This window comes from Mercurialis annua, linkage group LG7, assembly GCF_937616625.2.
Source record: "Mercurialis annua linkage group LG7, ddMerAnnu1.2, whole genome shotgun sequence".
Classification (NCBI taxonomy): Eukaryota; Viridiplantae; Streptophyta; class Magnoliopsida; order Malpighiales; family Euphorbiaceae; genus Mercurialis; species Mercurialis annua.
The window spans coordinates 48,796,191-48,822,609 of NC_065576.1; the positions used below are offsets into that span (position 1 = coordinate 48,796,191).

General features: G+C 35.1%; 5 protein-coding genes across 14 annotated transcripts; 2 read left to right on the forward strand and 3 right to left on the reverse strand.

The window, feature by feature from the left end:
• The first annotated feature begins 484 nt into the window (after positions 1 to 484).
• On the forward strand, positions 485 to 4,675 carry LOC126654852 (serine/threonine-protein kinase AFC2-like). 2 transcript variants are annotated; one of them, XM_050348848.2, is made up of 13 exons: positions 493 to 787; positions 1,558 to 1,744; positions 2,174 to 2,200; positions 2,340 to 2,493; positions 2,579 to 2,627; positions 2,731 to 2,845; positions 3,078 to 3,169; positions 3,331 to 3,487; positions 3,571 to 3,635; positions 3,723 to 3,820; positions 3,939 to 4,041; positions 4,158 to 4,356; positions 4,440 to 4,675. In XM_050348848.2, exons 1-12 carry the CDS (start codon positions 665 to 667, stop codon positions 4,305 to 4,307), a joined length of 1,320 nt encoding a protein of 439 aa, XP_050204805.1. In that variant the 5' UTR covers positions 493 to 664; the 3' UTR covers positions 4,308 to 4,356; positions 4,440 to 4,675. The 2 variants fall into 2 exon arrangements, 1 of the variants encoding a protein (XP_050204805.1); XR_007632742.2 differs by lacking the exon at positions 4,440 to 4,675 and having other exon boundaries at positions 485 to 787; positions 3,950 to 4,041; positions 4,158 to 4,295.
• Positions 4,676 to 4,914: 239 nt separating this feature from the next.
• On the reverse strand, positions 4,915 to 6,348 carry LOC126657295 (MADS-box MEF2 type transcription factor MIG1-like). Its single transcript, XM_050351961.1, has one exon. The coding sequence runs from the start codon at positions 6,346 to 6,348 to the stop codon at positions 5,020 to 5,022; it is 1,329 nt and encodes a 442-aa protein (XP_050207918.1). The 3' UTR covers positions 4,915 to 5,019.
• On the reverse strand, positions 6,170 to 10,051 carry LOC126654851 (pentatricopeptide repeat-containing protein At1g13040, mitochondrial). Of its 9 annotated transcripts, XR_007632737.2 has the most exons (7): positions 8,366 to 10,050; positions 7,954 to 8,089; positions 7,693 to 7,749; positions 7,529 to 7,614; positions 7,333 to 7,433; positions 7,019 to 7,247; positions 6,186 to 6,314 (listed from the first exon to the last, which is right to left on the reverse strand). XR_007632737.2 is itself a non-coding variant. In XM_050348847.2 (2 exons), the coding sequence occupies exon 1, from the start codon at positions 9,923 to 9,925 to the stop codon at positions 8,372 to 8,374; it is 1,554 nt and encodes a 517-aa protein (XP_050204804.1). In that variant the 5' UTR covers positions 9,926 to 10,051; the 3' UTR covers positions 8,096 to 8,274; positions 8,366 to 8,371. The 9 variants fall into 9 exon arrangements, 1 of the variants encoding a protein (XP_050204804.1); XR_008789533.1 differs by having other exon boundaries at positions 6,170 to 6,303; positions 7,019 to 7,433; XR_007632736.2 differs by having other exon boundaries at positions 6,171 to 6,306; positions 7,019 to 7,433.
• A 4,136-nt stretch (positions 10,052 to 14,187) lies between these two features.
• LOC126655792 (protein-tyrosine-phosphatase MKP1-like) lies at positions 14,188 to 18,381 on the forward strand. Its single transcript, XM_050350093.2, has 2 exons — positions 14,188 to 17,302; positions 18,041 to 18,381. The coding sequence occupies exons 1-2, from the start codon at positions 14,735 to 14,737 to the stop codon at positions 18,128 to 18,130; spliced, it is 2,658 nt and encodes an 885-aa protein (XP_050206050.1). The 5' UTR covers positions 14,188 to 14,734; the 3' UTR covers positions 18,131 to 18,381.
• A 1,422-nt stretch (positions 18,382 to 19,803) lies between these two features.
• On the reverse strand, positions 19,804 to 26,140 carry LOC126656187 (coilin). The gene is made up of 13 exons (XM_050350693.1): positions 25,807 to 26,140; positions 25,659 to 25,723; positions 24,919 to 25,200; positions 24,640 to 24,795; positions 24,133 to 24,202; positions 23,008 to 23,082; positions 22,443 to 22,719; positions 22,227 to 22,270; positions 21,401 to 21,652; positions 21,147 to 21,218; positions 20,920 to 21,066; positions 20,307 to 20,469; positions 19,804 to 20,173 (listed from the first exon to the last, which is right to left on the reverse strand). Exons 1-13 carry the CDS (start codon positions 25,987 to 25,989, stop codon positions 19,986 to 19,988), a joined length of 1,974 nt encoding a protein of 657 aa, XP_050206650.1. The 5' UTR covers positions 25,990 to 26,140; the 3' UTR covers positions 19,804 to 19,985.
• Between the last annotated feature and the right edge of the window lie 279 nt (positions 26,141 to 26,419).

Sequence of the window (26,419 nt, forward strand, 5' to 3'; positions counted from 1 at the left end):
AAAAATTATTAAATAAAATATACTTCAAATAACAAAATATAAAACTGGATAAATGCATAATCTGTGAAATGTGAGAAAAATATTGGATTAATATTATAGATCAGTGGCCTCCAACTATAAATTTTTTTGGCGAGCTCAACTGTTTCGCTTGGTCCATCTGCACCAATCCGTAGTTGAATTATGAATTATTTACATATTAAATCTCGATGTTTCATTTTTATAGCGATTTAATTTCATTTTTTTAAAACATTGCATGGCATCGCAACATCCCAACCTTTCGCACTTTTACGTCGTGCAACCGATAGTCGTTTTTCACCAAATTTAAAGCTTCGATACGTAAAGCGCCCATCCGTTCTTTCCTATAAACATGAAGGATGTAATTACACATTTTCCCTTCATAACGCATACTAACGTACATAAATAGTATATTCCGGTTAGAAAATGAAAAAAAATTAAAATTAATAAATAAAATATAACGCAGTTCAAGAAATTTCATAACCTTACCATAGTTAGATTCCGGGTCTATCTAACCAGGTATAGTAAACCAAGCAATGAACGGTTTAGATCAACTCCAAAGAACGAGCTAGGGTTGGGAAATTGAAAAATCATTCCTGTTTAGATCAAGATCAAGATCAATCAATCAATTAAATTAGGGGTTTTTTTAATGAATTATTATCAGATGGAGATGGATTACGTTACTCAATTTCCTCATAATCATATGGATCGTCGTCCCAGAAAAAGGGCAAGATTTGCTTGGGATATTCCCCAATCTCAATCTCATCCAAAGGTATAATCTTTTTTCCTTTTCAATTCTTTTTTTGTTGAAATGAATCTGCTTGTTTAATGATCTGCTTGTTTGTTTAGGAAAAATATGATATTTGTTAAATTTTAGCATAAAGTTTCATCCTTTTAAAATTTATGTTTTTTTTTAATTTGCATGGAAATTGTAAAAATAAATTTTTGGAAATTTGAGTATGAGGGAAAAAAAGGCAGTGATTTTTTTATTTATGTGGAAATAACATATATTTGGGAGCTATATTAGATATTTAGATCAATTGAGTATATTATGCTAATCTAGCTAGCTTGATGAAATCATATATTTGGTAAACCATACGGGGTGGTACGTTCATTGTTGAATTGTCTAGATTTTTGTTTAATATGATTTTTATTTGGATCTGGAAGTTTTATTTTTCTGAATTTTTGGTTGGTTTTCGTTTTTAGCATCACGTCGGTTTGTAGAAGGTTTAGCATTAGATAGAACAGATTGGAGAGAAGGGTCCAAGTAGTGAGTAACTGAGCCTTTGTTTAGTTCGGTTTAGTGGAGTTGAGCATACATGATCTAGATTTTTCCTATATAATCAAATGGATGTTGAAATTGATTGGATTTATGTCGGTTTTTCTTTTGTTTCTTATGATGATTTTGAGTTGATTCTCTGATGTTTTCTTTCAAAAATTATGGAGTTGCTAAGGGAAAATCCAAGAAGTGAATAATAGAGGAAGGGTTAAATTTTATTTACAGTTTTGTGTTGCGAAGAATGAATAAATGGCTGTGTGTAGGTTCAGTCAGGATTGTATTATGGGCAAGAGATTGGAAATGGAACAAGCACTGGACCTTCAAGGGTACTCCCGGACCATTCTAATCTATTTGTAAAGGGATTGGCTCAAAAAGGCTCTCCCCCATGGCGAGACGATGACAAAGATGGACATTACATGTTTGCTCTCGGGGAGAATTTAACCTCTCGCTGTAATTACACTTAATCACCATCGATTAGGCTTTTACATTATATAAAGTTGTTATGGTGCGTATTAAGTATACTGCAGAAAACTGGATGCTGCTCATTAATAATGTAGTAAATCCACTTGATTTAGTCCATCTTTTCCTTGCGGTTTAGGATTTCACTGAATTGTGTTTGAACTTCCAAGTCTCTGTCCTGTCCTCCAAAATTGCACTTACTTTATATATTTAAGAGCTGACACAATGGCTTTCAAATAAATATTCACAACTTCCCTACCCTCAGACATCTCCTATCTCTAAATGTTTCCATCTCATCACTGGTTTTGAAACATAGATTTATTTAAGTTGAAAAGCTTGAAGGTTTTTAGTCTTCTTTCTTGGTTTTTAATTGATTTGCTTTTTGAAGTTTTCTTATGTTTGTTCCTTGTATATCTGCAGATAAGATCCAGAGAAAAATTGGTGAAGGTTAGCGTCTATAAACATTATGATATCTACAAAAAATTAAATCAATTGATACCTCCTTTTCTGCCCAGCTTCTTTCTGTCTATTGAGGCATTTTGGTTCTTACATTATGAACTCACTTTCAGCTGCTTTTAATCTACAGGAACCTTCGGTCAGGTTTTGGAATGTTGGGATAGGGAGGCAAGGGAGATGGTTGCCATAAAAGTTGTGCGAAGCATAAAGAAGTACCGTGAAGCAGCAATGTTGGAAATTGATGTGCTCCACTTGCTTGGGAAGTACGACAGAAATGGGGTTCGGTGAGTGTATCTGAATAATCTCAGTTTGCTTCTTAGTGGACTTCAAGCTGCTCTATGCTGATTGTTAAGTGCTTATTCATTGCAGTTGTGTGCAAATACGAAACTGGTTTGATTACCGTAACCATATATGCATTGTAAGTATGAACACCTTTTACAATACGGTATATAATATCATTCTCAATTTTTACAAATATTCTGGGGATTGAGTCTTGGTGGTGGATTTAAATGGTTTAACAGGTCTTTGAGATGCTTGGACCAAGCTTGTATGATTTTCTTCGCAAAAATAATTATCGCCCATTTCCAGTTGATCTCGTCCGCGAGCTGGGCAGGCAACTATTGGAATGTGTAGCATGTGTGTAGTCGTTGCTCTTGTTATTTCTCGTCCAATGGAAATTTGTATTTCCCCCCTTTATTGTTTGAAGTTGCATGAACCAAAAAAACTGCTCAGTGGATCTGGTTTAATTTATCTGTTTTGCTTGTTTATTTATCTTGTTCATGAAGAAACATTTTTTCTACGTAAGGTGATGTTGCTGTTGAGGTTGGGAAATAAATTTATTCTGCTGACTCTGGCTATTTGTTTGCAGTCATGCATGATTTACACCTCATCCACACTGATTTGAAGCCAGAGAACATACTTTTTGAGTCTCCAGACTATATTAAAATACCAGACTACAAGGTAACACTTTTGGCATATGTTTTTGCAACATTTTATGCTGTGTTGGTGATGGAGTTCCAATTTTCCAAATATCTGTTTGTCCCATCTACTAGCTTTTTGTTGAAGGCTTTTGCTTTTTAACTGTCATGATTTAAAGTTTTGGCTCCATTCTACTATTGCAGGTTCCATCAAACTTGCTTGCTGATGGGACCTATTACAAGAGGTTGCCAAAGTCAAGTGCCATCAAGGTTATTGATTTTGGTAGCACAGCTTATGGGCATCATGAGCACACTTATATTGTCTCGACTCGGCATTACCGTGCACCTGAGGTTATTCTTGGTATGCCATTTTGATTATTTTTCATGAATCTTTCGCGTCACCCTATTGATTGAAATTAATCACTAAGTTGTTCTGTTTATCAGGGCTCGGATGGAGCTACCCATGTGATATATGGAGTGCTGGTTGTATTTTAGTTGAACTCTGCTCAGTACGTTTACAAAGTCTCTAAAGTTTAGAAACTGTGCTCGTATATCAACAGTGAGTATGGTAATCAGTTTGTATTAAATGTTTCTAGGGAGAAGCATTATTTCAGACTCATGAAAACTTAGAGCACTTGGCCATGATGGAGAGGGTTTTGGGACCATTGCCACAGCACATGTTGAGAAGATCAGAGTATGTATTTTTTGCTGTTAGGCTTTTTTTTGTACTTTGGTGAAGAAAATGCAACTAATTAAGATTTATTCGTATCTCATTCTTTATTGTATGGGGTGTTGGATTGTGATTGTTTCAGTCGGCATGCAGAGAAGTATGTTAGAAGGGGTAGATTGGACTGGCCAGATGGTGCAACTTCTCGAGAAAGTATCAAAGCTGTTATGAAGCTACCTCGCCTTCAGGTGCATTTGTGCTACTTATGTTAGATTTGACATGTTTCGGAACTCTCCACCGTATGATAAGCCGGTCTTCATCCTTCTATTCTCATTTTGTGCTTTGTTTGTATTTCTCTATGCAGAATATAGTAATGCAGCATGTAGATCACTCAGCTGGGGATATCATTGATCTTTTGCAAGGTCTCCTTAGGTACGATCCCTCCACTAGACTAACGGCACATGAAGCCCTAAGGCATCCGTTCTTTACGAGGGATCATTACAGAAGATTCTGAACATACTACATGATGTTTGCTGATGATGAATTGGTTTATCTGACAACTGGTAATGAGCTAACTGGCTGGTTTGGTTTCCTGGATTATATTTGTATTACTGTATTATTAATACAATTCATGTTAATGTTTAAGGATTCACCTCTGAGTTACCCGTTTCCAACGGACACCGAGTTACTTACCTTACGGTCTTCATCCCCCAAGAATACTAGAGGGAAACATACCCTTTGCGAAGGGTTGAAGAGGGCTAGCCAGGTTTTTGAGGCATTTTGTATATCTATCATGTTGAGACTTTGTATATAATCTGTTGTAATGAGAAGTTTGTCCTCCATTTTTTATTCCATGATTATAATGTCAGTATTATTACAGTAGTCTGTTTCTCTGTTGCTTCTGTGAACTTGAATTTACCTTACTAGCATTGATGTATGAGAAAATATAGTCACTGAAAATGTCAAATTACCGACTCTTTTTTTAAATTTTCTATTTTACTTTGTGAAGTCGGATTGGTTTAACACTATTCACTCGTAGGCCTACGCCTAAAACTTCAACACTTTTATTTATGAAGTTAGCAGAAATTCATAGAGGCAATTGTAATAAAGATGGAATGAAGTAAAGCTGAACTGCTGAAGTGTTTTAATTCTAAAGTGATGAATAGGTTCAAAAATGAAAAGGAAGCAAAAGCTATGGCAAAGAAATGATTGTGCAAAATCATTCATTAACGTTTTGTTCTGCATCTGGTTGCTCGCAGGACACCATTAGGAGGAGCAGAAACCATGATGGTGCAATGAGCGTATAGATGATAAGAGTATCTGAGGAAACTTCCCAGATTAGATCGTACCCTAAATACTCCTTTTATGTTCAATAGGATTCCGTTTCTATTACTCTGCTCTTGGAGTTGAACGCTTTCCTTAGAGGGAAGCCGAACCTGACTAGTTACCAAATGAACATAAGCAAATGTTGAGACAGCCCTTGCTGCTGAAAATGACTCAATATATTGAGTAGCAATATGAGTATTCTCGTAATACAGGTCAAGGATGATGTGAGTGAAGTCTACGTCCACTTTCTTATTTGGATTGGTGAAGTTTGCTAGCACGGTGATATCAGCATTCAGCAAAGAGCCAGCATCAATGAAGGCTGCATTCAAGGTGGCACTGGGCACCTCAAACCGTGGGCTATGCGGGCGATACACTAGATAAACAATGAGCACAATTAGTCCTGCTAGAAAAATTATTATCCAGAAGATGGCACATGCGGCTGCAGCTAACCATGTTATTGGCCTAGTTTTCTGAGGTGCTGGAGTCCGCAAGCCGCTTGATTGGCGAGGGCGTTCCTGTTGGTGTGCTGGTTGAAGACTAGAATCACGGGGGTGGAGGGGATAGTGGTCTTTTTCTTGATGCTGTGGTTCTGTGACACTGGTACTGTCAGGCTGCCGAGCAAGTTGGGGATGGCGTTGATCTTCTTCTTGGTGCTGTGGTCGAGCAAGTTGGGGATGGTGTTGCTCTTCTACTTGATGCTGTGGTCGAGCAAGTTGGGGATGGTGTTGATCGTCTCCTTGATGCTGTGGTCGAGCAGGTTGGCGATGGTGTTGATCTTCTCCTTGATAGTGTGGTAGACGTATCCACGGACTATGGTATCTGCCATCACGCTGTGGATCATGAACAGGGCGAGCTCCATCCGTAGGGTGTGGAAACAACCAAGGGGTCGAGTATCCACCACCGGCACCACCATAATGTGGATCATGAGGCTGACGATCTTGATCTTGACGTGGGGCAGATTGCTTCCGTGGAGGTTGTAATGTGCCATCGCCTTGCAGTTCCCCTCCCCGTGGACGCTGTGGCTTGTAACGATCGCCTTGATGTCTTGTTCCCCGTGACCCCAGTGGCTGGTTTCGTTGGTCCCGACGATTCAGAGGTGCTGCATCTGGACTAACTGGTGCCCCACTAGAACTAGGTAGTTTTATCCCAGACGAAGTTGGAGGCCGAGCACGTTGGCCTTCACGCTGCTGAATTACTATAAAATGAGGGTTAGTTTCTGCATGAGACATGATATCACTAATAAAAAAATGACAAATGAAGAATAGAAAATAAGCACAATATGAAGTCTTGTTTTTAAGTGAATGTAAGAAAAGGAGGATTACTTCATGAGAACTTCAAGTAGGATTCATGCCAAGGCAAAGAATCAAACATATGCTAATTAGGGGAGGCAAGTAATTCTTTGGTGATGATTCCTTCACTTTTAAGTTGTATGATACAAGATATAGGATCTACAAGCCCACCTGACTGATTTCTAACACAGCATGTATGCACATATGAGGACAATAAGTCCTTAAATAGAACTCTCAGTTCCCTTTTACAAGGGGCTGTTAAAAACCTCAAATTTCTTAATTGTCACCTAGCAATATCAACTAAACCCTATTTAAGATTCAACCATCTGATAAAGAAACTTTTCTCTAGGTGTTGTTTTAGGAATTGGTAAAAAAGCAAGGAAGTAGACTTATATCTGGAAAATAATAGATCCAACATGCAAAGAATCTCTTCTGACAAATAATAAAACTTCACCCGGCAAAGTTGTATGAGAAAAGAATATTTGCTTTGTGCTAGCAATCAACAATAAATCACCCACCCAGTATATAAATGTCTCAATTTGAGATTCAGGAGTTCTAAGCTGCAAAACCATCAACTCAAAAGCATACAGTAATTGAAAATGATAAGCACCTTTATGGAGCCTTGTTATTGCATTTTGAATTCCTTGTCAGCTTTGTAAGATTTGGTGGTACCCATTTGTAGATGTAGGTAGGAAACCAGTCATGATCACTTAAATTTGGAGTTCCAATCGATATTCAAAATGGATGTTGAACATCAGGAAACCTTGTCTGCTTTCAATTCCTTTGCATTAGCTTATCCTCAGCAAGATCATCCGGAACTCAGCAGTAATCCAATAAATCTGCATTTGGTTCTATTTCTACTTTAAAGGTCTAATTAGATTAAATGATAGTACGCAGTGACACTTGTAGATTGAGAAGCTGTACTCTTGAATCCGAACTTTAAATCTTGAAGCAGCATTCTCCTGTCACATCCATTCTCCAGAAATACTGGACTTTCTGAACATTCTAAGATTTCAAATGTGACCCTGCATTTAGAAAATTAAAAATGGAGCATATCTGCATTTTTGCTTTTCATTATACCTATAAATTATAGTATTCATGCAATAAATTAAGAACTCACTGAAAACATAACTACAGTTTCCCTATCTCACTCCGAAGAGAGCAAAACCCTTTGCAACGCTTAGTAGTCCAAAGAATACTACCAGGCTGAAAAGGTGAACAAATGACAATGATAATCTAGTTTCTTGCAATACTAAAGTTTCAAAATGAGAAAGAAAAACATACAAGGATGGGTTGAATGTTCTGATTATCTAGCCTTAAAGCTCCAAGAAGCATCATCTACTGCAAATACACAGCAAAAACACACATCACATCCTCAATAAGATCTCAACTGGATATATCCAAAAATCCTACCAGCACAATGTTTCTCTAAAGCAATATTTTCTTCTAGAGCTATTTGACATTTTAACTTAATTAGTGGACATTTGTGGTTAATATAATTAAATATTTCATCTCAAAGGAGTTAATAAAAGCTAGTTCTCAAACCTGCATGCAGCACTATTGCATTTCACCAGCAAGGCAATTATTTAGCAACAACATCACCCTGGGGAGAAGTATCCTGACCAAAAAAAACCAAATCTGGACGGATTCAATGAACAACAAGGATGCCCACGGCTTCAGTCTGAAAAGAGAGAATATTATTTTAAAAGATGCAGAAAAATTATACCAGAGCCTTAAAAATTAAGCAATATCGTGCTTTTATACTTCCAAATGCTGTATGATTGCACAAGGAAGGTACTTAAACCCAAGGACACCTACTATTGCACTATCCAATAGCTTTCATAATAAGAAAGAGCATGCTGTAACCTGACAATAGATGTAGAGCACATATACTGCAGAAATTTAGCAACACAGAAAAGATAGTAATAGGGGAAGGAAGACAATTATGAGATACTACCATTTGTTATTTAGATGCATTTTCTCTAGAAATGGATCTAATAAGTGTCTCAGCAATAGTTCTGTCAAGAGTAAAGCCCTTATCCATCATCTGACCCCACACCATAGAAGCATCTGTAATCCTTTTGTCCTCTATAAGCCCTTGAATGATCAATTTGTAAGTGACTTCGTCTGGATATGACCCTGTACTTTGCATTTCTTCGTATAAGTCTAAGGCTCCACTTAGTCTAGAGGATTTGCAAAACCCATCAATAAGGGCATTATATGAAATCACGTCAGGGGAAATTCCACGCTTTACCATATCAGAGAAAACTTCTTGAGCTGCTTCTACTCTCCCACTCTTGCATAAATGATCAATAATAGTCGTATAAAAAATACGATCAGGTGAAAGGCCCATTTCTGTCATCTGATCTAGCAGATTTTTTGCTATATCAGGACTACCTTTACCAAGAAAAGCTTTTATAAGTATAGTAAACGTCACAATATCAGGTGTAATCTTTATCCGCTGCATTTTCTCAAACAACTTAAAAGCACTTCTGGTATCACTCACCTTACAAAATGCTTTAATAATAGTATTATACGAAACAACATCACATAAACCTTTTGGCCCCATCTTGGTCGTCATAAACAAGTAACCTTTATCCGCGCTATTTGTATTACAGATCCCCTTAAGAAGCTGGTTATAGCTATATAAATCCGGTTCAATCCCATTTCTCTGCATAATCTTCAACAACTTATTCGCCTCATCCAACATCAACTCATTACAAAAATAATTCAACAACACATTATACGTAACCAAATCTGGATTACATCCATTCTTCCTCATAAAAGATTTAATCGCCTGCGCCTTATCAATCCTCCCCAATCTACAAAACCCACTAATCAACGCGTTATAAATCAATGTACCTAACTTAACTTCACCACTCTTCATAACATCAATTATCAGCTCATAAGCCAAATCCACCTTCCCTCCGCCGCACAACCCGACAACAATCGCGCCACAAGCTTTATTATCCGGCGCAAAACCCTTTTTCACCATATCGCGCCAAAAATCCGCAGCAGTATCAAATTTACTAACTTTACAGAACCCATCAATGATAATAGTATAAGTTACAACATCCGGCTCGCGCCCTCGTTCGAGCATTATCTCAAACACCTCCAAAGCTAATTCTACTCTACCTTCAACAAATAAAAGATGCAAATAAATATTAAAAGCCCAAATATCAGGCAAGCAATTCAGCCTCTCCATATCAAGCAACAATTTATCAATAAAACTAAAGTTCTTAACTTCGCATAAACCCGAAATGAAACGAGAGTAAGTAAAGGGAGATAATGAGAATCCAAGAGTGCCCATTTGGGAATAATAGTGGTGAGCTAAATCAAACCGGGAATGGCGTACTAGAACGCCAATAAAACGGTTGTAATCGATGCTGAAAACTCGACAATTTGATTGGGACATTTCGTCGAACAGTTGAACTGCATTGTCGATGAGGCCGGCTTTGACGTAAGCGGCGATGCGGGAGCGGTATATAAGGCGGTGGGCGCCGAGAGATTGAAACATATCAGGTTGAGATGCATAGCTATGTAGTGATTGAGGGGCTCATGGGGGCGGGTGGTGAGTGTAGGCAGTGCCCACTTGGTTTTTGTTTCGGCGATTGATGAAAAATTAGTAGGGGGGAAAGGCGAGGGAGAGGTAGAAGAAGAGTAAAGAAATTGGGCTTTGATTTGTAGCTTTTTGTTGGGCTAGTCTTTTGAGACTTTTTTTTTCTAAGCCCATTCATCTTTAATTTTATATTTTGAGTTTTTTTTTTTTAATAAATACTCATGTTGTAAGTTATATTTTCGATGTTATTGAATTTTTTTTGCAAAAAACTGATTATTAAAAAATTAAAAGTTATCATTTTTTAAGTATGATTTTCAAATAAAAAACAATTTTCAGTTTACTATCGATTTACTAAAAAAACAAATTTATTAACAGTTTACTTTTAGTTTATTGAAAAAATAAATTTATTATTAATTCATTTTTTGAATTATCAAGTTATAATAAATTATTTTACTTAGGTACTATTATTTTATGAATTATCAAGTCATAATAAATTATTTTACTTAGTCCCATTATGATCATTTGCCTCTCAATTTTTAAATTAATTATCTTCTCAATTGGTGATTTGTTCCCTCAACTTGTAAATTAATAATATCAAATAAAACTAATTGCTCATAATCAATAATTCATAAATGATTTGTCCACAAATATATTATACTTATAAATTGAGGGGCAAATCGATACTTATAAAATTATGATAAAATTATATGATAATAATATAATTGCGGAGCAAAATCATTGATTTTTAGATACAAAGAGTAAGTATAAAAAAATTAGAAAAAACGTGAGGTGTTCTTTTTTATTTTTTCAGTATTAAAATAGAGCATATAAATCTAACTATTTCTTATCAGTGACGGAGCCAAGATTTTAACATAGTGAGGGTCAAATTGCAATATGTAATATATGAAATAGACAATTTTAAAAATTAAGAGGGGTTAAATTATAAAAATTAATGCTAATTTTAACAATTTTAAAATTTTAAAGGAAGTTATGACATTCCCATACCTCTCCCTATCTCCGTAATTGGGTAAATATATAAACTTTCCAAAAATGAATGATTAATTAAAGGCCCACAACGTCGAACATAAGAGAAGCTCTTTTTTTTTTTTGTCAAAGAACACAAGAGAAGTTATAAAATTCATTTTGTCTGAACGCATCCATGTTGATGGGAATTATCCGCCCACCTTTCATGACCATTTAATCTTCTATAGTTTATTTGTTAATTTCTTTTAGGGTAGATACATATTTAAATCCTCGAGTTATAAGTTTTTGGTCATTTGAACACTCATACTTAATATTAAACAAATAGTAATTCCAATAACTATTCATGTTACCTATTTATAAATTACATAGTATTTGCTAAAGTTACAAAAAATAAATTATTATATTTAAGAGAAATAATTTCATAAATACATTTTAAAGAAAATTAGAATAGTTTTTTATTTTTTTTATTAACAAGTCTCATTTGTCACATCGTCTAAATTTATTCAATTTTAAAATACATCCAAATACAATTTCATATTTTTTTATAATAATTATTAAAATATTATTAAACATAAAAATTAAAAACAATACTCAATATTTATTATAAGAATACAAAAGTTGAAATACAAGTCTAAATATTACATAAATAAAAGGCATAATTATTTAAAAACCACCCACCTTATAACTTTTTTTCATTTATACCATGACCTAGGAAAATTTTCAATTGTATCCTATTTTTGATTTTTATGTTTCATTTGTATCCCAAAAGTAAATTTTTTGATAATTTAATTAATTTAAAAATAAAAATATTAAAAACAAGATACATAAATAATTAACATTAACATTTAATTAGAATATAGGTTAACAATGAAGGACTAATTTAAACTCTTTTTAAAAAGAAAATAGGTCAATTCAACTCATTCGAGTAGAGATGAAACATAAAAATCAAAAATAGAGTACAATTGAAAATTTTCCTAGGTCATGGTATAAATAAAAAATAATTATAAGGTGGGTGGTTTTTAAGTAATTAGGTCTAAATAAAAAAACACTATTAATTAGATTTTAATTCTCATAATGTTTGTACAGTAATGAATTTTAATTCTATAAATATTTTAATATTGGTAAAAAAATTATAAATTATAAAAATATATATGAATATATATATAATAATCACATTTATATAAAATTTATATAATCTAAGAACTATTCATGATGTCCCAACATAAATTGAATACCTGCAGTATAATTTGCAGATCTTTCAATGAATACAAAAGATAAATTCAAGTGTTATTTCGCTGATAAGAAACAATCACCATCAACTCATCTTTTCCTCCCTATCCGACTCTCTAAGTTTGCTCACAATTTTTACAAAATCCGACTCAATGATAACATTTGAACTCCCTTTTAGCCAACTTAATGCTTCTCCGATTGCAATAATTTTATGTGGTGCTAAGTAAAAAATGATATAAACAAATTCATCTCTATCTATTCGAACATTAAATCCTTCTTCCTTCTCCTCCTCCCCCTCCTCTAGCACTTAGTCTCTCAACTATCTGCCGCCGACATGCGTTTGGAAATTGTTTTCGGACAACTATTAGCCCTGCCGTATAATGGTTTTCAGCAATGCTTATGTCGTGAGGGAAGATTTTTATCGTAGAAACTGTCTTGATGCCCTATCCTTCCACAAATGAAGCAATAGATTGGAAGTCTTTCTAACTTAAAATCTATCTAATACCAATCTTCCCCAGACGTATTCCTTCTATTCCCCTTTGTAAATTGTTGGAATATGAGGCAACGAATTTTCCAATATTGTTACCTATATTTTGAACAACAACTTCAAACATGAAACCAATAAGAATGTTATGGATTTGGATGGGCTGTTCATAACTAAATCATTCAGTATATTAATTTTGTCCATATATATATAATATCACTAGTTATTTTTGTCGAACGACGGAATTTTTTTTTATACATGAGTTGTAGCTCAAGTAGTATGTGCGATGACCATAATTCTGTTAAAGCCGTGAGATCAAATCGTACTACAAGCACCAACAATCTTTTCTTTAAAATGATTAAAAAATATAATTTTTTTGTCTTCTTGTTTTTAATTCCACTTCCACCCGTATTTAATTTAGGCTTAATTACTTTAAAATATCATGATCTTTACCATGTTTTGTAATTTTAAAACGAACATTCAATTTTGAAATTTAATATTTGGAGTATCATTTTTTATAATTTCAAATGCTGAACAATTTTATGTTAAAAATGATGATGTGGGCATCAGAACAAACTCTATTTCGGCGTCCACATTAATATTTTTTTGATAAAAAAACTACTCGGTATTTCAAATTATAAAAATTTAAAAGTTGGTGTTCGACAATAGGCGAAAATTCGTGATTTATAAAGCGATTAATTCTTTAGTTTGTTAATAGTGAAATATGTACCAGTGATATGTGTTATTTTTTCCCCAAAAGATACTATTATTTTTTTTTTTTTTTTGAGGAATAGATACTATTATTATTATTATCTTAATTTCAACTAGAGTTTTAACTAGTTCAATATAGTTTATTGAATTGGTTCGACCTCAAATGAATGCTAGTCTGATTTCTTTTTTCTTTTTTAAATTGAAGATATGGTTCAACCATTATGAACCAGAAAAGAATGTACGAGTCAATGAACTATTGAGCCGTAAAAATGAATAAATTTGCAAATTTTATTATAATTAACTGATTTAAAAAAAACTACAAAGCCCCATATATAAATCTAATTATTGTTAGAGCGGCTTATATATATAATACATACATAAATTTATAATATATTGTAGATATTTGTATTTTTATTCAAACAGTCTAACAAGTGATTAGACCGGTTGAGTTAAACCAATGACCATATTGGTTTGTTTATTGATTTAGTTTTTTAAAGATTTATTTCAACTACTCAATTTTCTTTAAAATAACTAACATGCTATTTTTGAAAACACAATTAAAGGTTAGTGTTATCTTTACTAAATATAAAAATTTATGCTAAAATCGGAAAACACTTAAAAGTTTGGGATTATTTTGACAATTAAATCCAACCAACCGATTCAATCCATCAGAACCGCTTGAATCACCGACCAACTCTCAAGTCTCAACCAATGGTTTGGTTTTTTCAAATACAACAAGTTGATAACAATAAAACCAAAAAAAATATAAAAAAAATATTACAATGATTTAAATGTCATCACAAGATTTGACATGCAATTGCTCAAAAATAGCTATCACATTCACAGTTGACCCATTCTCTCTCTTCAACAAATATGCTGACTGACTCAGTTCCACAAAATCTTAAAAACAACTCTAACTCGTTCCTTCTAACTCAGTCCACCTTCTCTTAAAAATGGCAGCTTTGTCTCACCAAACCATAACCAACCGGTAAGTCAGTCTCTTTTCAACTATCTCAGCTTCATAAAATCTGTGGGGTTTTGTTTTTTTGTCTGTTCGGATTGAACCCACGACTTAGCAGTTACGCCGAGCCTTTATACCATTTGAGTTATAACTTATTTGTTGTTTTTTTTTTTTGAATTATTTTGCTTTTTTACTTGGTCTTTATTCATATTTGATGTATTGAAGAAGAGTCAAGAGTTTTAGGTAAAGAAAAAGTGCACAGACTTTAGAAAAAAGAGAGAATTTTTAGTTTTTGAGATTTCATAATTAGTTAAAGAAACCAACTTTGTTCTTTTAATGGCATTTCCAAGAAGTAACCTTTGATGGGGATTCATTAAATTGTGTCAAAACTTGAGATATGTTTAGCCAACAAGATAAAAATGACCTTGTCACCACCACCACTGGTGGTGGCAGTGGTGGTGATACTGGAGGTTTCCCCCGGAAACCATATTTGAGGTCTGTTTCTTGGAGTGATAGGTCACCTACTAAGCCAATTCCTAGGACTAGAGCCCACCAATTCAATAGCAAGGCAAGGTCTTGTTTGCCACCTCTCCAGCCGCTTTCGATAGCCCGCCGCCCTGTTGAGGAGTGGCCTACTGCTGGTTCTGATGATCTTGGTGTATGGCCTCATCCTCAAACCCCAAGAGGACCTGTGGCTGATAAACCCCTCGAAAAGTCGGATCTTGAGAAGGAAAAGCAACAGCCTGTTAGGGAATTTCAGTTTAAGAAAGATAAGTTAGCGTTTTTCGATAAGGAATGTTCGAGGATTGCTGATCATATTTATTTAGGGAGTGATGCTGTAGCTAAGAATCGAGAAATTTTGCGGCAAAATGGGATCACTCATGTGTTGAATTGTGTTGGTTTTGTTTGTCCTGAGTATTTCAAGAGTGATCTTGTGTATAAGACACTTTGGTTGCAGGATAGTCCTTCTGAGGATATTACGAGTATTCTATATGATGTGTTTGATTACTTTGAAGATGTTAGAGAAAATGATGGGAAGGTTCTTGTACATTGTTGCCAAGGAGTTTCGAGGTCTACTTCTTTGGTTATTGCTTACCTTATGTGGAGGGAAGGCCAAAGTTTTGAAGACGCTTTTCAATATGTGAAGGCAGCCAGAGGAGTAACTAACCCGAATATGGGTTTTGCGTGTCAACTTCTTCAGTGCCAGAAGCGGGTACATGCAGTTCCTGCTAGCCCTAATTCCGTGCTTAGGATATATAGGATGGCTCCACACTCACCATATGATCCTCTTCATCTTGTGCCAAAGATGTTGAGCCAGCCAGATATTCGAGGACTTGACTCAAGGGGTGCATTCATTGTTCATGTTCCTACTAACATCTTTGTTTGGGTTGGGAACAAGTGCAGCTCAGCGATGTCAAATCAGGCAAAAATAGCTGCGAATCAGGTCATACAATATGAAAAGGCACAAGGTCCGACTATGATCATCAAAGAAGGGGAAGAACCGTCTGAATTTTGGGATGGTTTTGCCATTGGACAAATTCCAACAGATGATGGCCAACAAGTAGAACTAAACAAGGAAGAAGCTTTGTCTAATGAAAGAAAGGTTAATGATTATGATTCAGATTTTGAACTGTTCCGAGAGGCGCTTGCTGGTGGGGTAGTTCCTCCGTTTTCAGTATCAAATGCTGAATCCGAAACTTGCCTCCCTGCCAGGGAAAATAGATGGGGAAGACTAAGGCAGAAGTTTGCAAGTGGTATAATGAAAGAATTTTTGACGTCAACCAAACTAAACCAGGACCTTTTTCCGTATGTTAGGGAATCAAGAACGAGTGCAGATGGCCGTAAAGAACTTGAACATCCTGTTTCATTGGTTGGTTCTCCTTCGACATCTCCATCATCAGCCTCTCCGTGCGGCTCTCCAAATTCCTTTGATTGTTTCTTAAATAGTAGTCCATATAGGATTAAGAATTCTAGTGGAGTAGAACAATCTCTTTGCCTCACCGATCCTTCATTGCCACCACCCACTCCTAGTAGTAGCTCTACGGATTCGTTTCCATGTTTTCCGGATATCAGTCCAAAGTTCAATAATAAGTCCCCTACACTTTCACCTTCAACCTCTGACTACTCGTCCAGTTCATTTGCCTTTTCACCATCATCCTCTAATTGGTCTGACCTGTCATACTTGTCTTCTAGACAGCCTTCACCTTCTGGCTGGGAGACCATAGATCCATTTTATGCCAAGAATGTCCCATTGCTGGATAAACTTTCCATACCTTACAAAGAAACTCCCACATCGCCTACAAAAGAGTTTTCTGGTAATCATGGTTTGAAATCAGAGAAAACCTCTTTACCGCTAACAGGGACTTCACCCTCTATTGCAGAGCGCAGAGGAAATATTCCTCCACCCTGCATGGTTTTACCTTCAATTATTGAATCATCTCAAGTCTCCAGAAGTCTGGTAAGATCATGGTCCTTCTCTTTAACTGATTCGGATGATGATGAGATGAAAGATATGCGTGATGAGCTATTTGAGCATGGAGGCAGTAGAGAAGAGCAAATGCCGGATGCGGATATTAGTAATCTAGGCAATGGTTCGCAAAGTAAAACTGAAGAGGGAAGAGTATCCGATAACTTATATAATTCATCTTATAGTTGGATCGGGAAAGATTCACAAATCACCACCGCAGTTTTGTATCTGTGGCCTAGCATGAAGAAAGTCGACCTGCATTGCTTTCGCATCCTTGATTCGCGATCCGTGTACAATTTGTTGGCTCCAAGTTTAACTTTGGGCTCAAGTAGTCCTGGAATTCTATATGTGTGGCTAGGGCGGGAAATAGTATTTGAAGAAGGGCAAAGTGAGTTGATAAGCAGAACTGAGTCTCACAAAGATAGCCATCCACATTGCATGGAGATTGGTCGCAGCTTTCTCAGTCAACATAATTTCCCCGACAATATTCCTATCCAGGTAACTACTGCACGTCTGTTATTCTGTTAATATATCATAAACTTTTATGTGCATTTGTTCCTACCTTTGTAGAGTTAGCATAGTAATGATAAAGAGGGAAACATAGTAAGTAAAGTACCTTTGAAAGCTCGTGTAATTGTAAAAAAATTGTGCAATGGCAAATTAACAATACTGAAATGCCCATGTTGGTGATGAGTGACAAACTTTCAGTCTGACAGTCCAAAACAATTTTGATATGTTTGTTTGTTTGTTTGCCCGCCTTTGTTTTTAAATATGTTGAGTAGGAATCTAGCAAATTCAACAGAGACCCTAAGAGGCATCTTTACATCTTCAACTTTAATTACTTATTTTACTCTATCTCGGTGTGCGTGCTTATTCATCGTCTTATTGATCCAAATTCATGTAAATAAAAACTCTTTCCTGTTGCTGCATTGTTGTTCATGAGAGAGGTGGAATCTTAGAATTTGTTTCTTTTGGTAGTGAAGATGATTGAACAAGATTTTGATGAATGAAAATGCTACTAGTATCACAGTATGCATCCGGTTTTCGTTGAGAAATAGCCTTATTAACCAATCATGCTTAGCGAATTAGCCTTATTTCCTAGTCTGGAATAAAAATATGCTAAATATGGTCCGCTCTTCTCTCTTCATTGTTGATTCATATTTTTTTCTAGCCATTATTCTGCATTCTCGAGTTCCGGTCGAATTGGCTAATTTCATATGCACATGGTATTTGCAGATTGTTAGAGAAGGTGAGGAGCCAGAGCAATTCGTGAACCTTTTCAATAATTTCTCATTTCAAAAGGTGGAAGACAACAGCGAGAAATGAGACGACTTCTGCAAAAATGCCGATTGCTCTCGAGAGTTTGATTTGATTACATCTTGTAAGCATTATTCTGGTGGAGTATTAGAAAGAGGAAGCAAGTTATTACTACAAGGCTAGGGCCAATCATGTACAGAAAGCAAGCTCGCTGTACACTAATAGGACTTAGAAGTAAATAATACCAAACTGGAATAAAGATTCCATTCAATTTCAGTTAAAAGTATAATGAAATTTTTAGCAAGTTATTCCCACATCAATTATCACGAGTCAGTGTTTTGTTTTCTGAAACTTTCCATTCAAGTAAGCATTATTATGTTCCTATTTAGAATCTAGCTTTAATGTTCATAGTGCCGTGGTAAGCAAGTTAAGTTGATTACTAAGGACATCTCCAACCTAATCCCATTTTTCACATTAAATCAATGTGAAACTTCTGAATATTTCTTTCGGTGTTTTAAATAGAGTTAACGGTTGGATATGAAAATATTAATGTATCTTTTGATGTTTTTGATGTAATTGATGTTATTTTCGATGTTTTGATTTGAAGATAGCGTAAGCATGAAAAATGAACTTTATGTTCCCGATTTTTCTGTAGCCGGATTGTTCCGAAACTACAAGAAGGCATATATTCATGATTGCCTAGGCAAGCTAATTGAGGTCACCATTGACTAAAGAGGTGAAATTGAGTGGTGGTGATTGATCTTGCAAATTGGCATGATGCATTAATTTTGACTGAACATTTAAGGGTAGAACCTAGAAGAAGTCACATGATAGCTTGGAAAAATGCTTGCTTCAGCAGCTGATTTCTTCAATTCTATAATCAATATGGTGCCTTGCAAATCAATTAGTTGAAGTCATTGGCTTGACTGGGAATTGTTTTTTGACCCAATTGTTGGCATGAGAATATGAATATGGACTGTATTCTAACCTTTGTGCATTTCCTATTTCAGTCTGATTCAATAGTAAGAATATCAAAATCCATTTCTTTTTATAAAAAAGTAAAAACCGAACCAAATTAAAATTAAAATGGTCAAGTTTGATTTTCAATTTTACCAAAATTTAATAATGGCAGTAGGTATAAAAAAATTCTTCAAATTTTTTAAAGAAAAAAACATATAAATCCTCATTTCTTGCTATTTGAGCTTTCAACGTTTTTAAACAATGCAAATAAACCTTATACTTAAAAAACCACAGAAAAAACTAAATTCATGAGAGGCTAAGTGGCAACTAAATAAACTAAAAGAGCTTACGTATTTTTTTCTAAAATATTTAAAGGTTGTCTTACACCGTTTAAATACGTTGAGAACCCAAATAGCAAAAAATGATTCAAAAGGCTTATGTACTCTACTGAAAAACATAAAAAAAAAAAATTATACCTTTGACCAATAATAATAGTTCATATTTTAGAAATTTTTTAAAGATGAAAGTTAAAGATATTGAGTTTGAAACTAAATCTATGTAATTATAATGAATTTTACATTTTAAACATTTGAATATATATAAAAAATATTATATATATATTTTAGTTTTTCAAAATTGAAAGCCAAAAGAGATAAATTTCTTTTATAATAAGTAGCAAATCGAAGTAAACCGAATGATCATTTTCGGTTGGGGTTGCTTCAATGCTCACCCCTAACTTCACTGATACGATGCATGAATGCGAAATCAGATAAACAAGAGCAGAACAAGAAAGGGGGAGCCTACATTTACTGATCACTGAAAGAATATAGAGACATAACAGCACTATATACAAAACTTACGCTCTCTGTTATTAAGCCCAATACTTGGGACCTTCAAAGGCTCAAAAACCTTAAAATCTCATAGAACAAGTCTGAAAGTTACCAAAATCATATTAGTTTTAAAGTCATAGTTCATTTTGTGATCTTAATAAAGCCATTGTTGGACCAAGTGCACTGCCTCTCAATGCCCGGTAGGACCATGGTTTCTTGCCCGAACTCTCCGCCTTGTTCCATTTATCCTCCTGAGCTAGCTCTGCTTTCTTTGCATCCAAAGCCTGGCTAATATCTTCCCATGAATTTACTTTCCCGTTCTCTGCGGAACAAAAAATAGAGTGAAATTAGCATTGAGTACTCATTTACGTAAAATCGTTTCATGCTTGTAGCAGTTCATCAATGATTTGACTGTTTTCATGGAATCGAGTAGGGTGATTTAAGTAATGTAATACCTTGGACAGGAGCATGAGATTCATTGCCATTGTTGGATCGGGATCCTGTTGCATTGTCCTGCTCTCTGACAGAGACTTCATCAACTCCACCAGCGATTGGTTTTACTGAATTCGAGTTGACTTGGGTGACAAGACGAACTTCAAGAAGTGATGAAAAGTCTATCTGGAGATGAAGCAGTATTCGTTGCTATTATCAAGAATAACCAGAAGCAGCAGCAAAAAAAAAAACTGTGTAGCTAAATTGATCCAACAGAAGTTATATTGGGTGAAAGCAGGCCAGACAAAATCAAAACAAAGTGTCATTAGCATTGAAAGGCCATGTTCCTCATTCCCTCAGTTTTAGCACTGAAACAGAAATGCCGAAATGGGAAATGGGCGAACATATTTTCACAAGAATAGGTTATACATGTAAAGTTTCAGAGTTTTAGAAGCGTTTCTGAAACAGACGCAGAAATGTTGGATTCAAGAAGTTTCCATGTAAAACATAGGTTTTCGAGCCAATAAATAAACAAAACCTTCGCATATTAATACAGTCCCCAGCTGCCCTTCCAGCATATCCTCCAAAAAATAGAATCAAACTAAAAGCAAAAAGAAAGATATCAAGGAATCCTACCCATAAAGAGCCATCCTTTGCATAATGGGTGGTCCCTTGTATAGCAGATGCATCGCCATCAGGCTCCTCAGAAATCACTGGATATCCTGGTACGGGCACAAGCCGCACCCTATTGGCCCGCATGTCATATGTTGATATCTTCCCTACCTACAGACAGAGGTGCATAATAAGTAGAACATTGTCTTAATAATCCAAGTTCCGTTATAATTTCGATGTAAGTATCATACTTGATAGGATGACAATTCAGGTGTCCAGGACGATGACAGTTCAATCAAACGATAAGCAATCACGTCTCCTACCTGCACAATGTATAAACACATAATGATAAAGAACCATACTTATGATTATGCATATCTGCTTGCTGTCTGAGTGAAGCCATTTAAAAAGAATTGATAGATTTTGAAATTCAAACCATACAACCCACAGTTGCCACATATCTTAACCATGAAAAATTAACAATGAAATTTTGATAGAAACAAACCTTAGGTGACGTCGTATAGAATTCAAGCTTCTCAAAGTCGATACGATCAACTGCAGGTTTTGCTCCATCATGCCACATCTTAGAGTTAGAACACTCTCCTTGATTGAAATTTCTATAATCATTCCTTTTGTAAGATACTGCACACTCTTGATTGGAATTTCTATAATCATTCCTTTTGTAAGATGCTGCTTTTTCTGTACCCCATTTCTGACCCTTCTTTTTGCTTGTTATGCCATTCCATTGAAATGTCTCCTAAGGAACCATAAGTATGATTTAGATACTAATCAGAGCTGAATGTAGATGGCACTATAAGCTGAGACATCCACATCTAAATAATTCAATAAAAACTAAAATAAAATATCTCATGATAGTATGCTTAATTTTTTTTAAAAGAAGTCACCTGTGTCCAACATCTAGTTCTCCTCAGTCCCCAAGCTTCACCATCCCAAAAGCAAGGGTACAATTGTATGAGGGTGGCAAGGAAGGTGAACAAAATGATAAATATAAATGGTTCAGAAAGAGGGAAAAAAACTGGAATGTTCCCTTCCCAAATTGACTCAAAATTCAACAAGATTTTAATTAAGCAAAAGCTTGTAATGCCACAGTTTGTTATTTGGAAGAGGCAAACTACATCAACGGACAATAATCACAGTGTAAGGAATAATATATCATATTTGCTACAATGTACAAACTCCAAATATTTTACAAGAAAAGGGGTGAGAAATAAATTTTGATAAATATTTTGCTATTCTCAAGTAATCATTTACAAAGAAAACATCAAGCGAGAAGAGTAGATGGAGCAAGCAATTGAAACAAAGAAACATACCACAGAGATTTGAGGTTGCTGCACGGTCTGATCAGCAGCATGCACTGGAACAATAAATGTATTCGACACATCAAAGATTATTGAATTAAGGCAATTCTTAAATAAACAAGTGTTGCATTTTTTATTACATTTGAATGTCAAGGATTTCAGAAACTCACAGTCCCTATAAGTAACACGCAGACACACACAAACACGGATAGATAGAAAACATCAAACCTTTACTGAGAGGTTCAAAGCGAATATGTCCTGGCCTTATCACAATAGGAACAACATCATCCTCCAAATCACTATCAATTTCTGTCTGTTGACCATCTTCCTGAAGTTTTTCACCATCTCTTTCAGGTAATTCCTCAGAAGATTCCTCAGAAGATTCATCAGAAGATTCCTTAGGAGATTCTTGATTTACTTTTTTAGCCAAAGGTTGAGAGAGGCTCTGGTTATCATTTTCAGATGCCTTCCGAGGAGAGTTTCCACGTAATACCCTCTGTTGTTGCTGCACACAATATAGTAAAATAGATTAAAAGTAGAAACTGAAAATAGACACTCGGAAAAGATATACTAGTCCCAAATTTTAACATCCCCCCACCTCTCTCTCCCTCCTCCTCTCAATCTCCTCTACATATTGACCTAGTCATTGTGTATCTGTGCACATGAGATACATTCTAGAATCTACACCCACCCCAACACGTCATTATCATTTGAGCAAAGCTTAAGAGAAGAATTGCTAAGACGAGGAACATTTAAATAAGAGTAATTTAGTCGAGAACAAACACTGTTTTACCTCTTTAAGCATAGCTATACGTTCTTCCTTCTTCCTTCTCCTAATTGCTTGTTTACGTCGAGCACTTCTACTGGACTGAGGACATCGTGTAAAACAAAATTTAAAATTAGATTATCATAAAATCACACTTGATAATAAGGTAATAAAAAGCTAATTTTATACGGCTGAACCCAGATGCAACGAAGTACACATTATGGCACTGTAAACAAGAAAGTTTTAGAGGAAATACAGAAGTGAAAACACACTTAACTAGCTTGGATTATTTGAGTTCAGTTCAGTGATCATACTAGCCAGGAACCAAGATTCAAGGTATAGGCAGCTTTACAATCAGTTATTAAATATACTTACCTGTTTGTGGTCTACACAACAAGAAATATATAAGAATCACTAGCTATCGATACTCCACACCCTAGACAACCAATAGCTAAAAACTTGTTCATCCAATATGGTCCTCCGAGAAAAGTGACGATATATGCAAGTGACAAATTTGCAGACATTAAGTTCCAAATGCAAACACTTATCAGTTTTCATATTAGAGAGAGTAAAAGTTTTGCTGCATTCAGGAAAACTTGCATGATTCTGTCAGAAAGGAACATATGACTGATATTTTTCTTTCAAAGGAGAAAACAATATAACCTATTTACATTAAAGAATTGGATACGTGGGAATGAATCTCAAAGAAAACTTGACCATCACTTTCATATTATGCAAAATAGCATCTGAGGATCTTAAAGTACAGTCAATCATTTTTGAGTAGATATTGGCACATAGCGGATCTTGGATTAGGTTAATTTAAATATTTAACTTGCAAAGAACAACCAAACTGGAATGCCTGCCTTGTTATTAATTGTTACCGTTCAACATCTTTATGCCTATCATTATATGAGCCAGAAAAGTTTCAGGAGAGCGCAAAACTCGCAAAGCAATATTTGACACCAATAGAGCTTCAACGAATGACAGAAAGGTACATGAAAAATCCTAAATCAAATGCACGCCTACGATGATTATAAATCTGATGGCGCAATCTAAATCAACATAACACATTGTATTTTTCAGTTATCACTATAATTATCAGATGGATCTAACATTACAGGCTGAGTATAAACTTTGAAAATTAAGCAAAACCTTTTTAATCGCTCCAGTAGAAGGGGATCCATCCATACTTGCATCACCATTTTCTAAAGGCCGAGAAAAGCTACAAAACAGAGATATGGGCAAAAACAGTATTTAGTTAATCAAGATAGGGATAAGGGATTATAGGCTTCAAAAGGACATGCCTGCATCAACATGCAATATTCTATATGCATTAATATTAAATGGAAAGCGAGCAGCCTGGCATCTTATTTGGTGTAATGTTTCAAAGTTATACATTATACACCAAAGGACTCTTGATCACATGATAAAATGATGAAAAATTGTTTACTTAAGTGCATATGAATGAATCAAACCTATCAATAAAATATCAAGGTTGCATTACATAACCTAACACACGGATGGAAATGTGCAACCAACAAAAGCAAAAATCAGCTAAAGAAATAGAACAATAAACTTGCAAGATTATGTTCATAACTAGAAATGTTAGAACTCCACGAGATAACATTCATAACTATTACAAAAATGCTAGAACTCTACCTCTTTGCTTCAGATAGAGCTTTATTCCTCTGACTTTTTTCACCAACTTCCGGAATGCTCAAAGTTCCATTTTGCTCACAACAAACTTTCTTCCCCTTATCTTTCACAGGGGTTACACACTTCTCAGAACTAGAAGATTTTTTAGTTTTCTTCTTCCTGCAATACACAATTTTTTTTCAGAAGTTGAAAAACAAGTAATACATGCACAATCTTAAAAAATTAGACCAAAAAACTATAAATATTGATATACATGTCTAAAATGCAAAATATTGAACATACTTTGGGCTCTTAAGTTTCTTAACTGCCTTTCGCTTCTTAGAAACAGTTTTTACTTCACCACCATTTTCCTCCCGCAGCGGCTCATCTTCTTGTTTCACCTCATCCTCTTCTTCATCACTTAAATAACCTCCACACTCCTTCTCAAACTCCTCATTAGCTAAAAGATTCATACCCGTAGTAGCCACAGGCTGTGTCTCTACAATCTCAACTACCTCCAATGCATTATTCACTTCATCACCTAGCATCACCATTTCAGAATCCAGCCCACCATTCTTTTCCACTCTGACAACAACAAAAACACCAGCTTCAATCAAAACAAGCAATCTAGGTGCATGCAGAGGCGGACTTAGGAAGAGCGTATGATGGACAATTGCCACCTTATAACTTTGAACCATTTTGAAAATATTAACATAAAATTGAATAGTATAGTTTGCGTGTTTATCTCATAAAACCATTGAGCCATATCATATTTACACCAAGTCAATGAGCATTTACAATAAGAAATCTTCTTATTATTACTTATTCTTTTTATCATTAAATTTTCCATATAGGTAACAACATTTTTGTTGATGTTGTATAATTTTTCATATAGTTTTGCCTCCTAAATATTTATAGTACACCCATTTAAAAATTTATATTTTGCCAATCTTGACCACCTTTATAAACTTTTACTGTAATCTAATTTCTGTATCCGCCACTGCATTAAAATAAATGAACTTTTATACTCAATGACTACTAACCTGATAATATCTTTATCTTTAAAAATAGAAGTAGACTCAAACCCAGGCAAAGCGAACCCTTCCATCTACAAAATTCAACAAAAACAAATCAAACCCAACACATAAAACACCAAAAGAACTGAAAAGTTCACAAATTTGCTAATTCTACCGAGAGGAGAAGGCCACGGGGGCAGTGATTTTGAAGGCTGAAAGCATTGAGAAGATAGGAGGAGAGGTCAGAGATGGTCTGGTGTTGGGGTTTAAGGAGAACCCAGCAACGTTTGAGACCCTGTGTGTCTTGTAATTTGCTTAGAATGTGATCGAATACTAAACGGAGCCGTACTGTCTCCATTATTTCAAGTGGGTATGGTGAAGGGGGAGTTTTTGATGGAGGAGAAGAGTGTTTTCAGGTGAGTGTTAAACCCTCGGCTCAAATGGGTTTCATGAAGAGAGAACACTATGAATGTGTCGCCATTGGGCTTTCATGGCGGTGGCCTTCCAACACATGGTTACTATAGTATATAACTTTTTCTTTGGTAAAATAAACATTATATATTACTATTATTATTTAAGTTTGTTTTGACGTTTTGTTTTTGCCTTAAATATAAATCGACTGCTAGAGTCTCGGGTGGTAATAGTTAAAAATTTAATATCATCACATTATAAGTGGAGCTTATGTAGCTCGTAAAAAATTTAATTTTTTTAAGATACGAGTGCGGGGGCTTGAAATGGAAGAAATCCCCCGTCACTATCTCAAGTATTAAGGCCCTCCCGTGTATTTA

What these genes read in the sequence shown, in the direction of transcription:
- LOC126657295 (XM_050351961.1), bottom strand. Translation starts at nt 6,348, where the DNA reads ATGTCTCATGCAGAAACTAACCCTCATTTTATAGTAATTCAGCAGCGT.
- LOC126656187 (XM_050350693.1), bottom strand. Translation starts at nt 25,989, where the DNA reads ATGGAGACAGTACGGCTCCGTTTAGTATTCGATCACATTCTAAGCAAA. An exon ending in CCCGTGGCCTTCTCCTCTCG is followed by an intron (nt 25,724 to 25,806) that starts GTAGAATTAGCA and finishes TGAATTTTGTAG; the next exon opens with ATGGAAGGGTTCGCTTTGCC. An exon ending in AAAGATAAAGATATTATCAG is followed by an intron (nt 25,201 to 25,658) that starts GTTAGTAGTCAT and finishes TGTTGTTGTCAG; the next exon opens with AGTGGAAAAGAATGGTGGGC.
- LOC126654851 (XM_050348847.2), bottom strand. Translation starts at nt 9,925, where the DNA reads ATGTTTCAATCTCTCGGCGCCCACCGCCTTATATACCGCTCCCGCATC.
- LOC126654852 (XM_050348848.2), top strand. Translation starts at nt 665, where the DNA reads ATGAATTATTATCAGATGGAGATGGATTACGTTACTCAATTTCCTCAT. An exon ending in AATCTCAATCTCATCCAAAG is followed by an intron (nt 788 to 1,557) that starts GTATAATCTTTT and finishes GGCTGTGTGTAG; the next exon opens with GTTCAGTCAGGATTGTATTA. An exon ending in TTTTAGTTGAACTCTGCTCA is followed by an intron (nt 3,636 to 3,722) that starts GTACGTTTACAA and finishes AAATGTTTCTAG; the next exon opens with GGAGAAGCATTATTTCAGAC.
- LOC126655792 (XM_050350093.2), top strand. Translation starts at nt 14,735, where the DNA reads ATGTTTAGCCAACAAGATAAAAATGACCTTGTCACCACCACCACTGGT. An exon ending in CCGACAATATTCCTATCCAG is followed by an intron (nt 17,303 to 18,040) that starts GTAACTACTGCA and finishes TGGTATTTGCAG; the next exon opens with ATTGTTAGAGAAGGTGAGGA.